General features: G+C 40.7%; 1 protein-coding gene across 22 annotated transcripts in view; it reads left to right on the forward strand.

Annotated features, from left to right (window-relative positions):
- The window catches only part of kiaa1217 (KIAA1217 ortholog), a 111785-nt gene that overhangs the window by 84604 nt on the left and 13890 nt on the right, over window positions 1-13291 (forward strand). For 20 of the 22 annotated variants that reach the window (XM_032503532.1, XM_032503524.1, XM_032503529.1 and 17 more), the window contains 5 exons: window positions 2170-2368; window positions 3403-3496; window positions 8625-9472; window positions 11550-11654; window positions 12163-12212. In XM_032503532.1, the coding sequence (XP_032359423.1) occupies window positions 2170-2368; window positions 3403-3496; window positions 8625-9472; window positions 11550-11654; window positions 12163-12212 (1296 nt within the window). Of the gene's footprint in view, window positions 1-198; window positions 318-2169; window positions 2369-3402; window positions 3497-8624; window positions 9473-11549; window positions 11655-12162; window positions 12213-13291 lie in introns of those variants that run through there. The other 2 variants (XM_032503537.1, XM_032503528.1) reach the window with 2 other exon arrangements.

Consider the following 13291-nt stretch of genomic DNA (forward strand, 5'->3'; position numbering starts at 1 on the left):
CACACACACACACACACACACACACACACACACGCCACAGTTCTCTCTTTTTCCCTCTCAAAAACATCAGGACAAAGCGTTATAACAGTGGGGGGTTATGGTGTGATAAAGAAGGAGGAGAGAAAAAGAGGCACCACTTAGCTACAGTGTCCCTCCCACAGCCTCTCACGTACACACACAAGAACACAGGCACACACACACACTTTGCTGGGTCCCAGCAGACACTTGGGGCACTTGTACTGTAGGAGTTGTCGCGTGGTCTTTTCCAGAGCATCATAAGACTTAACAGAAAACAGGAAATCCTTAAAACCCCTAATGTGAGTATCAGACTTCATCTTGAGTGTGGCATCAAGTGTTTTGTATTTCAAGTCATTTATTCTATGGTTTGACTTTAGGATTTTCCAGCTTTTTTGTCACATTTCAAACTTTGAGATGATATTAAGGGACAAAGAATGTTTTTTCAGTATTGCGCTTAGTTTTAAACTTTTGTGTCCCACTGGAGAAATGTGGAAAAAAGTTTACAGCTCAGACAGTCTGCAGTGCTGTGCCCATTTGGTCAGGAAACCCACTAGCCATTTGCATCCAATCCTGACTGAAACCAGGCGCTCAGGAATGTAACTCGACTCTTTGTGCGAACCAAGTTCTGATGTTAAAGAATTAAAATCTTTATAATTCATGCTCAGTCAATAGCGCTTTGTCATCAAACTCATTCGCTTTAATTGCCAACATCTGGATGAAAACTGGCCGACTGTTAACATAACAGCTCTCGGGGGAAGGATGAAGTTATTCTGCAAATGGGTACTTTGTTTAGTTATTACTACCCAGAAACCCAGACAGACCAGCAAGGGCAATGATAGAGTCAGCAATTTGATTTCCTGGATTTGCCCTGTCTCTGTCTCACCCTGTCCCGTGGAGCATGTAGGATCTTGTATAATATTTCACCAACATCTGGTAGCTTTTACTGACTCTGTCCTTTTATGGAGTTACACCGAGAAAAACCATTTGTGCTTTCTTTTGAAACCAGCTATTTTCAGTGCACATGTGTAAAAGTGACATTGAAATAATGGATTTATGTGTTTCACAGCAAGTCTTTTGTCTTAGCAGTTCATGAAATGTGACATTCTGGATAATGTGTGTTAAATATGACATGTTAAAAAGTCCTCTTTATTAAAGGTTATATTGTTATATTTTTGCATGTTCCAAGTAGTGTCATGCTGTCAGAACTGCAATGCATCAGAAAATAGAAATAGAAATGCGTTGATTTTTTACTTTTCCCTGGCATTGTTTATACTAGCGCAGTGTGGGTGTGTCCATAACTTTTGTGGAGGAGACATCTGTTTTTGTAAAGCACAGTACAGAAGCCACACCCAGGGTTCAGAGGTTTAAGGTTTGGTCTTTTTGATGCACAACTTGTTCTGTTCCACCCTGAACACAGCCCGCTTCTGCCCCCCCGCCCCATACCGATCCCAACTCACTTTCTAATTATCAAGTCGTTTATATACAGCATGTTGTTCTCAAACATGTGTTACACAAACAGGAGCTGAATCCGTGACAGGTTTAGTACAATACCACATGTCTTAGTATGCTACTGAAAATCTATCAGGATACCATACACAAAAGAAATGTTTTTTATCAGTTTGAAGGGTTTGATGTCCGATGGGCAACAATTGAGCGTAAGCATTGATTGTGAGGCCCAATTCAAAAGTAAAAACAGCAACAACAAAACGGTGACTTTAAATGACAGTTCACCATGCACATATTTAGAAACTAAGGCACTGAGTAGCCATTACCATACATTGTATTGTGAGTGTCAACGGTGTTTTCACAGGTGAGGAATGGAACAGCAAAAGGGGATTTTTGTTGAGCTCATGTGTTCAATTTTGTTTGAGACTTACACAAACTGCAATATGCATGCCTTTATGTTTGACCAGCTCTGTTTTCTGGTTTAACATTTAACCCAAATAATCAAAAATGCTGAACAGATTTAAGAAAGAAAACATTTATGGAGTACAATCTGAGTACAACCTGGGAGAGAATCAACACAAGTATCTCTACTCAATGCAAGTTGCAGAAATCCCATGCCTGTCTTTGTCATAGGAAACATTGTCATTCTTTAAAAAGAGTTTACTTCTGACTAATCATGCTGCTTTCCTGTTTTTATGTGTGCAGGTGTGCTGTACCTGCAGTACGGGGACGAGACCAAACAGATCCGCATGCCTAATGAGATCACCAGCATTGACACTATCAGAGCTCTGTTTGTTGGTGCCTTCTCGCAGCAGCTGACTATGAAGATGTTGGAGTCACCTAGCGTCGCCGTCTACGTCAAAGATGACATGAGAAATATGTACTATGAGCTCACTGATGTCAGGTAAATATATGTTTGTGTGTGATAAACAGGGATGTAGAATAATACATTGGACAGCATGTATTGTGTTTTGTCAATCTTAAGTTTAACAGGACATCCAAGGTTCATAATGCTCCATGATGTCCTTTCCTTTTCCACTCCCTGAGAACTTCCTGCCTAAACTCCCCAAGCACAGGAAATGTCACTGGCCAGGAAAGCTTCATGCTTCCTTTTTCTAGCAAAACTTCAGACAGAAAGGGATTTGGAGATGAAGCCCTTTGGCAAAATGTATCCGATATACTTAAACAAACTGAAGAGCACTCTTGAGACTCGGATGACTTTCCTGCCTGTTGTCCTCTCTCCTCTGTTGAAACTTTGACTCTACAAAGTTTAAACAATGTGAGCTTGTGTTTCTTTAAACTTTTGAAAGTCTTTTATGCTTTCCACAGTGTAGTTTCCCAAGTATTGTGTACATTTTGTGTGTATAAAAGTGCACAAATACACGTATATCTCCCTGCTTTTTCGTGTTTTGTTTTTGTATTCACCAGCATGTCTTATCAATAATACAGCATATTTTATGTGCCGAGATGGTGTACAGACTTGGTTGTAGTTGTTTTCCAGAAAAAAACCTTACTCTTGCAGACATAAGCAACTTTGCCCCTTTTCTCTCAAGACTTCCTGCTCAAGTGCAATATGTACTTTGTGACTAATTCTTTATCAGGGCTGTAAAAAAAAAAGAAGGTGTCTCATGATTCCTTAAGGTTGTGTCCAGGGTGCAACGCCATAGTGAGCGTGAGCCCAGCAGAAGAAAGAGCGGATCAGCTCTCCGTTTATGTAGTCTAGCCACGTTTCAACGCAGTATTAGTAGATGTTTTTATAGAATTTAGAGATTTAGAGGAAATGTCATATAACAAAGGGCTTTCAGAGCCTCTCTCAGGGTATGTACCCTTGGCAGGGTTGAGTCAGAGACTGACATCCAGGCTGAGGCAGGATCGGCCGCTGTCTGATAGTGATATCTGGACTGCCTATTTACCATGGGACACCTCTTGCCCCTACAGGAACATCACGGATCACTCCTGCCTGAAGGTCTACCACAAAGACCCAGCACAGGCGTTCAGCCACGGTCCAAGACCTGCCAATAGCGATGCCAGGGTGAGTGACACAAATGCCAAAAGTGAAAATGATTGTCTCGTTACTGGAGCTGCTGCAGGGGGACGACCGGACTTGTTGCAGATAGAAAAGGCAGCCCAGCCTCCAATTCTTCTCATTCTCACATCCTGTTTGTAGTTAAGGGAAGGAATGTCCCCCTGCCTCTTCTTAATCTGTTTAGAGGGGGTCTCATATTGTTCTCCCAGGGGCCTGCGATTGAGACCCGCCTGTACGCTCTGGTAAAGCTTGCCTAAGGGACAATTAGACTCAAATCTCTGGACTATTTTCTTTGTTCATTTCTCCCCCAAATTCAGCTCTAATCTCTTTCTCTTGTTCTGATTCCAGCATGTTTATTTCCTGCTGATGTAACAAAACTAAAGCCTCAAAGATCCCTTTCCTCAACTGTTCCTGCTCTAATCTGCCTGACCCTTTATCTAACCTGCTGCTCCTCTTTGTCTCTTTGCCGCAGATTTTCAGGCGGCGTTACAGCCCCATTGTGATACTGCAAAAATTACATTAACCTAGCTATAATGCCTCTGCCACATTCTGTACATTTAAAGGAGTGATGAGGCAAACATGGTGATGGTTTAAGAGTTCCTGGTTCAGATGGCCTGATGACTTTGAGGTGCCGCAGAAACTCTTTTCATTATCTTGCTGCCCACAGACAAGTTGCTTCGGCTGGCTCTCTGTGATGGGGTCCTTCAAAGGGAAGTGAACAAACGACATTAAAAAAGATCGCAAAAAAGATTCAACTGAAAAAGTGAAATGGGAATTTAATAGTGCAAACAGTTTCAGAGCAGGAAAGGTTGCTAGCTGGTCACAGCAGAAGAACATTAATGGTGTGGATCAGCTTTTCTCATCCTTTTTTGTTCAGTTATTTTTACAGAATTGCCTAATTCACAACTCTGGCACTTGCTGAATCAGCATGATTGAATAATATTTTTTTTTGTACTGGATGAATTAAAATGCATTAAGTAAAAAGAAGCAAGGCACCTTCGAAGGGCTCTTGTGCAAACATTGTGAAATAGGCATAAAGTAGAGATATGCTGAAGAAGATTGTTGTCATGATTGGCTCTGTCACTGTTTAACCAAGCGGCGCTTGACACAGCTACAAGGCTTGGAATGTGGTTGTGGGTTGCGAAGGCCAGGTTGATGAATGGCACATGACATGACATCAGAAATTAGTTAGAAGATGACATTTGTTGTATTAATCCAAAGATATGTATTCTTATGGCAATTTTATGGCTGCCCTTTGCTGAAAAACACATTGGCAAGTTTTAACACTCTGCCACAAACACAGACATTGTGTACTGCTGTTGTAAGCAGTGTCTTTGTTCAAGGCAGCTGTAAAGCTCGTTTGTTTTCTGTTCAAAAAACCCTTTCTAGTTTTTGGCAACACATTTTTAATAATGAAATAGAAACTCTGGCACTCAAAGCAAAAGGGCAAATACGACAACCTAATGAACTGTACACCTGTTCAAATACTTTTTAAGGGGGTGGGGGGTATTTGGGCTATTGAGTGTCTTCTTGTCTTACATGCAGAAATGCCAGGCTTCAGATTAGATTTACAGGTTTTTTACAATTGCTATGACAATTTTTTAAAATACTTTTTAACAACATAACAACTTTCCTAAACTCTGTGCAGGCTATACATTTAAGACATTTCTTGTTGCGTTGAGACAAAATGCATACAGTTAACACAAATTAAAAATGCTTGAACTTTGTTTACACGCAAGCTTAACCAACACCAAAACAATTGATACAAAATGAATGCATTTACTAAACCCAACTAAACAAAAATGTAGAAACCTCTGACACATAAAAATGATGCAGTTTCTATAATTCCGTATGATGTTAGTATTTTGTGTTTTTATTGTTCTATGATTGACTAAATGTTCCTGTTTGGATAGAACATGTGTTTTCGTTTTGGTAGACATAGTGTATTGTATGAGTGTAAAATTTTACAATGTGTGATTTTGAGCAGGAAATTAATTGTTTTGTCAATTGTGTGTTGTAGGTATGTTGGTGCAGAGTTTAGGAAAGTAGTTAAAAGTATTGAAAATATTGTCATAGCAATCGTAAAAAAAAGTTACCTCTGTTTGTGATGGAAGTTTTTAGACCAAATAGAGCTGTCTCTGGTTATGAAAACAACCATCTTATCTGTCAGTAATTGATTTAAGGTGGACAGATGTACACAGTAACTGACAAGTAACTCAATACACAGAATATGAAGCAGGCTGTTAGAATGATAGGGACATTTTCTGGCATTTGAAGCATCTCTTTAGTCACGTTTCATCGGACAAAAAAAAGAAACATTAATCTGTGCTCATGTGAGGTATCATGCCCAAAGCAGTGCTTTGTATTCATAAAATAGTAAATAGTGACTGTCAGAAAGGATGTAATGTACTCATAGCTGAAGGAGATATTTTGTAAACAGGTTTTATTTATTGGCTAACTTCTGCTCTATTTGCCTTAGGGCAATCCACCCAATTTTGGTATTTATTCAAAAATTAAAAACAAAATTGAACATGTTGTCTTGTTTTTACACACATTCATAATAAATAGCACTTAGCGCCCATTTTCTTTTCAACACCAGTATGTATACAGCAGAAAAGCACATGCAACCATAGATCCAGCTATTTAAATGTTGACACAACTAATGTCGGCTCTGCAGTTTGTGAAGCAGTTAAGGACGCATCTCCCTATTCAACATGGCAGGAGATCGAGGCGACTTTCTGCGCTCCTACCTGACATGCTACCCTCAACATTGAAAGCTTAAAAAAGTGCAGTGGAAACAAAGAGAGTCCATGAGTCAAACTCAAACCAAATGTTTCTGAACACGGCCTCTCCTTTTCCTGACATGGTCTTGTGTGTTTATTTTTCCTCTGTTTTGTCTCAAAGCAGAAATGTATGCATGTTTTGCAGACAAATACAGACTGGCTTTTTAAAGCCAGTGCATTTTAAGGATATTTTAATGCTTAAAATATCCATGCGCTTCAAAAGAAATTTTGCACGAGAAGGCAACTTTTCTTTCTATGTATGTAGGCACCTTGGATAGTGAAAGTCATTCTGATTTGATTATGGTCTGTGCTTCGTATATGTTTTGTTGCTTGGTCAGACGTGTTGCTGCAATATTTATTGTGGCTGTGTGCTTTCACTGGCAGCAAGATTCTTTCTTTTTTGCCTTTGTTATCACAGCCAAGCATGAACCCTTTGTTACCCTACACTTTGAGCAGTTGCTTTTTTAGTTGGTACACACACACACACACACACACACACACACACACACACACACACACACACACAGCCAAACAACCACACCCACACTACACACGACAACACACACACACACACACACACACACACACACACACATCACACACACTGTTTGTTCTTTTCGTTGTAATAATCTGTATTGGCACTGGGTGAAAAATAAATAAAGAAGACACTAAAAAAAGCACAGTGTCAAAAACTGTACCTGAAGTTTTTGAAAGAATTTTGCATTAGGTTTCAACATGTCTTTGTATGTAGGTGTAACCCATGATGAGTCATACCTTGAAGGAACAATTGCTTGTTTGTCTGACAGCAATAGAGGGCTAGACAGGAAGAAAGATGGATTGGATTTAGCCCTGCATGAGGCGCTTCACAGCTCAGTGTTAGCATACACAGACACATATCCCTCCTTGCACGCTATTTCAATTGTGCTAGCAAACACAGAGAATTGTTTACTTCAGGCCTGAAATAAACCTCAGTATATTGTTGTCATTCTTGTTGGTTCTAACTGAATTCACAAGTTTTAACTTAAACTAGTCTACATAATACATCAAGTTAACTATGCTAACGTTAGCTACTGTTAGCCACCACAAACTCAAGAATCCACTAGTTTTAACTCAAGCTAGTCTATGCCTGTGATATATTGGTAACTGCAAGACAATGTAACTTTTCATAACAATGGCCACTGTGGCCACAAGTGACAATAGTAGGATAATGGTAGCACAGTAGTAGAGTATGACCATAGAGGGTACGATTAGCACAACTGGAGAAGAGCCATAAAGTTAGTAAACTTGCTCTAATGCCAGTTACAAAGCAATACAGTATCTCTCTAAAGGTAATGTTAACCAAGTTAATTTTAGCTACCACTAGCCACCATCTCTGTGTATTAAATTGACAAAAGTTTGTTTTGATGCTTATGAGTTCTACTTTCACTTGTAACAGGAAGAATGGGTTATTTCTTCTTTAAAACATTAAACTAAAAGTAAGCCCTCAATATGGAAATTGAAGAAGTAATGGCTAACTGACAAGAAATGTGATGAGACAATTTAAACTTGTCATACTTCACACAGCCTGTTTTCTTTACTTCTACTGTACCTGCTGTGTTGGCAGTTTTAGCTGCCCATATTTCCCTTCCCTTAACCTGGAAAACCACTAGTTAAATGAGGTTTGGTTTATTGTACGTGCCTTCAAGGGGCCTTTGTGGGTGGTCGGGCTAAAGAACAGCAGCCCAGATTAGCTGACTGTTAACATAAACAGATCTTGTTGAAAATTAACCAACTAGCTTTTCACCCTGGAGGTGCACATGTAACAAAAGCAAACCCCTTATCTCCAAGAGCGCAATCACAGATTTGTTTAAAGTTAAAAAAAGAAGAAAAAAAAGTAAATCCCTCCACTTTAGAACTACAGACTTTTCATACAAAGAAATAATATTGTGTTTATGAACATAATATTATTTCTAATGAATGTATTGTAATAATTAGTGTTTTATAGAAGCCTGCAGCTATAACATACTTTGGGGGAACACTGTGTACCTGGGGATAGTAGCCTTGCAAGTGTATATTCTGCTTCTGGAAAAATTGCTGACCATCTGTTTTCTTTGAAAAGCAACAGTGTAAACTGAGTTAAATGGTTGTTTTTGTTTCAAGGGCCCTTCAGTCCAGAAATACAGGATATATGCAAAATAAACAGTAGCTGAAGCTCTCAGACAGGCAGAAGTATGCAGTCTGATTTATTGACCAATCCTGAATTTAAGAGATTTTTTTTTCAATTTTTACTGCATTACTTACAAGTAATAACCGTTTTCTTAAATGTTTTTTTGTGTATAATAACACATCTATATGCTTTTGTGCTTTTACAGATCCACAGTGAGATGGTGCATGCCGGCCGTGATGGCCCGCAACCTCTGAGACAGCCCTCCATGGGTCCCCCATCACACCACCCCATGCAGGGAGCACTCCCCCCGACTCCCCAGTCCATGCCCCCATCCCCCTCCAGAATCCCATTTGGCCCACGGCAAGGCTCTATACCTGGCAATGCCACTATCCCAAGGGACCGGCTGACTAATACCAACCCTCCGGCTCGCTCTATCTCACCCTGTCCCAGCGCCATTCTGGAGAGACGGGATGTCAAGCCAGATGAGGACATGGGTGGCAAAAGCCACAGTCTTTCCAGGGGAAATGAGGGGCTGTATGCAGACCCATACTTGCTCCAAGACGGAAGAATTAGCATGGCTACTGCCCATGGACCACACCCCAGCCCTGGTCTTGATGGTCCAGATCATGGCATGGGGGGATTTCACCGTGCCTCCATCCGCTCCACAAGCTCTTACAGCGGGCCCAGCCCCACAGACACTATGGATCACCCCTCTCTGTACAGGCAGAAGTCCAGAAACAGCCAGCTACCTACTTTGGGCTCCAAGACTCCTCCCCCATCCCCTCACCGGATGGCTGAGGTACGGATAATTGACATCCAGTGCGGGCCTCCTCATGGTGTGCCACCTCATGGCGGGCCTCCTCATGGCGGGCCTCCTCATGGTGTACCACCCCATGGCGTTCTCATGGAGAGAAGCTCACCTGTGCGCCAGTCCTTTAGGAAGGAGGATATGGCAGGGAACAAGCCTCGGAGCAACATGGGATCACCTACAGTTTCAGACCTCCAGGGTCACCTCCAGGGTCCCATCCCGGCTGCCAATGAGCATCACACACGGTAAGCACCAGGGGACTGGACGTCTTATACAGTCGGCTAGTGGTAATGTTAAATTTAGACATAATAAGACATTGCATGGGAGCATGGACTAACTCTGCATCCCAGTTTCACCCTAACCATGAGCTGCTGATTTTCAATCCCTGGCTCTGACTGTTTCATCATCCATGACTAAAGGCAAGCCTATAACCCACCCCATCACTGTCTTGAGTGTCAATATCTGCACATTAAGAACAGCAGACTAATGCACATTATTATGCATCAGTTTGGCTTGTGTACATAACCACTACTGCTTAATTGATCATTGTTTTCACAGTCTCTGTTCAAACTGTGGTGTGATTATTGCAGAGTGTGTAGACCCAGACATAGCTACCACCACTGAAACAGTACAGTATCTGGAGACCCAACTAAGGCACTGTATATTTTTCTGTTACTCTGTGACTATTGTTCTAACAACAAACCCTCTCTGGAGTCTATTCAGTTTGGATAATCCAGCAGACATTTTGGTACCTGGGTTAGGTTTATTCACTCTGACGGAGAGCACATAAACACACAAAGAGGGATGCTCGCTACAGGCAAATGTGGTTTCACTAAAAGGGAGGTTAAAGAGGCTATGTGCGTACCTAAAAAACCAAAGAAAATATTGACCAGGTTGAATAAGTATTTTAAATGGCCCAATCAGTCAAACAGATCAGGCAGGACCACCTGGGCAGCCCAAACCTCTCGTTAGATATGCCCTGGGAAAGTGGGAAAAGTGTTTTGAAATTTGAATGGGAAAGTACTGTACTTAACTTTTAAAATAAACATAGTCTCAACACTAAGCGCTCTCTAGCTGTCATAGAATGTATTCATGTGAAATATGCTGTATGACGCTCAGGTTAGCCATTGTTGTGTTCACATGCTGTATTGTATTGTATTGTCTATAGCACAGCTGAAACCACCCTGTGTCCTTTGCTGGCCCCATATCCTTTCTCAAGATAGATTATTACATCTGAAAACAAAGGTTTTTCTCTTTTCCAAAGTCTAGGCTCACCAAGCAATCTCAGTGTTAGGTCCCCTATTCACCCTTCTGGTGTTTGGCTTTCTTAAGGCAGTGTAATTTTCGAATTGTCCTTTCATTCTCTTCTGAGCAGCCACCACTTGTGACTCACTCTTGTTTTATTTAAAAAAAAAAAAACAATATGAATTGAACACTGTCAGTTTCAACCTCAGGGTTCTTCTCTTGTAGTGAGTCATCCATCTTGTTTATTCCATTTGGACTCGGGCTCTTAAAGGTCCAGTGTGTAACGTGTTTAGTTGTTCATTATCAAAATCGGTTTTGCCAAACTTTTTTATGAATATTTACCACCACCATCAATTCCAAGTATTCTTATCGGCTTGAAATTTTACATTTCCATTTGCACGAACTAGGGAAGATGCTCCATATTCAAGCGCCATCTTGAAATAAGTTAGCTGGTAAGGGACATACAGGATATACTACTCCACCTTTTGCACTTTTGCTGTCACATGATAAACTCACAGGTGCTGCTAATCTGCTAATGGATGTCATCACTTCCCCGGCCCGGTAAGTTTGAAGAAGGAAACATGCAGGACCACACGTATTCAAAATCCAAATTTCAGGAACAGAGTCTTCTACTTTGCCAAGAAAAAGGATATTGAAAAGAACAAAAGACCGGCTTTTTGAAGCGTAGCTGTAATACGTACTTTGAACTGCGTGGCCCGAGAGAGTTGATTGCGATTTAAGATCTCAGCGCTAGATGGGAGAAATTCCTACACATTGGACCTTTAATGTGCAAAGACTAACTCAAGTGGTGTTGTTATGTTGTAATTCAGAGAGTATTTATTAGACCAGAGTCAATATTTACTCAAGACATAATTGCAAAAAACAATAAATCAATTTCAAACAAAATTCTCCCACTGTGTAATCCCACAAAAAAGATTCATGGTCAGGGAATTAAAACAATTGATTAGTCTGTTACAGCTCTCCCGTTTCCATTCTGAGCTAATATTTGCTCTAGTTGCTGCTGGGATATCCAATAGGCCTCAGTGTTGAAAGTAGAATTTTCTGATGTTTCTGCAGAGTGCGAATGAAGGCTATGGAGCAACAGATTGCCAGCTTGACTGGTCTTGTTCAGCATGCACTTTTAAAGGAGCCAAACACTAGTGGCAGCAAGGAGCTACTAAGGTAAGCAAACACAGTCTAGGAAAGAGTGAGGCATCATGGGGAATTAAGTTTCAAATTATAAGCCTGGCTATCCAGCCAAACCGGGAAATATAAAGTATCCCCTCTATAATGACCATATCAAACTCAGATTAAATAGCGCCTGGTGACTGTGAATCTGATATTGAAGTCATTTGCGCTCCAGATAAAAAGCAACTATGTATGTTTTTTCTGACCGCATTTCAACTCTTTGCATTTCGATCTTTTCTGTGAAGACCTTGGGTTAATGTTTGCTTGACATTATGGTGATGGAATTGGTGATGACTGCAGTGAATGAATGTCTTTATGCTATGATAAACACCAATTAAGCTGGTTAACATCATTAACATCACTTTAACCCCTTTGGTTTGTCAGGCTTTCCCATCCTACTTTGTTGTGTTTGTGCTTACTAATACAAACCTAAAAATGAAGTACACCAAATACTTTTTTTGCAACCAAAATCCTGCTCTTATAAATCTTTCTTTGGCTGCAGTGAGAGACCACCGAAGACATCATCTCCAGCCCACAGTGCACATAGCTCAGGTTGGTATCATTCTTATTCTGTTCTATTTCTTTACTTTTTTTTCCTCTCTAAACAGTTTTAGCGCCATCATGTCTTGTGCAGACAAGCCCACACATCAGTGTCAGTCAACAGTCAGCAATGAGCAGGGGTGGAGGGAGGGAAAACAAAGTCAGGCTTCTTTGCTTGTCGTCAGTTCATATTTCCTTACAATACTTCCTTCGTACATCCAGTTAATTGGAGATAAGAGACAAGCCAAGCTCCTCAAAGCACTACTTAAAACAAGACGCCATTACTTCAAGCTCTCCGAGATGATTCAGCGATTCCGTCTTGGCTCTGTAGCGGTCTGTGGCCAGATCTGCAAAAAAGATCTGCAACTCTACCAGTGGTAGAGCACAGACATAACACTATTCATGTATCTTGAGAGATAATCTCAGGTCTCTTGACACATTTCATAGGTAGCTTTCGGAGGGATTTACTTGTCATGTTGTGCTTGAGCAAATCTCCAAAACGTCTGAAAAGTTAGTGTGGGCGTTGATCTCGCCAGACTGCTTCTACATCAAACATGAGAATTCAGTGGCACTGTTTTTTTTTGCCATTTATCAAACGTTTCTTCATTGTCACCACACAGCCTGCACTTTCTTTTGATGGACTCTGTGTCCTCAAGGCCAAAGAGCACAACAGCAATGTGCATTGTAACCTGTACTTCAAGTCTAGGCAGCTGCCAGGTTGTATGTAAGAAATATGTTGTGAATAGAGTTTGGGGATTATGAAGACAAAAGATTGTTATTTTACTGCCCCAACAGAGGGTGAGTTTTGCATCAAGAGAGCTTAGAGTGCACTCTGAACATTCCCTGACCTATTGTGTAACTCCCAGGCAGAGAACTTACTTTCTTTAATGGACCTCATGTTTCTGAGGTTAAGGAATTTGTTCTCCGAAATGTTAAAGCAAATGTTTTATCACTTGCCTACAGTGTTTCCTAGACAAGCACATAGTTTTGGTTACACGATTTGAGATATTTGTCTTTGAGCCAATACAATGGAGGTAAATGAAATTTAATTTGTGGTGCTCACAATTTTTTTTTTTTTTTTTATGTTGAAG

This window comes from Etheostoma spectabile, chromosome 22, assembly GCF_008692095.1.
Source record: "Etheostoma spectabile isolate EspeVRDwgs_2016 chromosome 22, UIUC_Espe_1.0, whole genome shotgun sequence".
In the NCBI taxonomy this organism is placed as follows: Eukaryota; Metazoa; Chordata; class Actinopteri; order Perciformes; family Percidae; genus Etheostoma; species Etheostoma spectabile.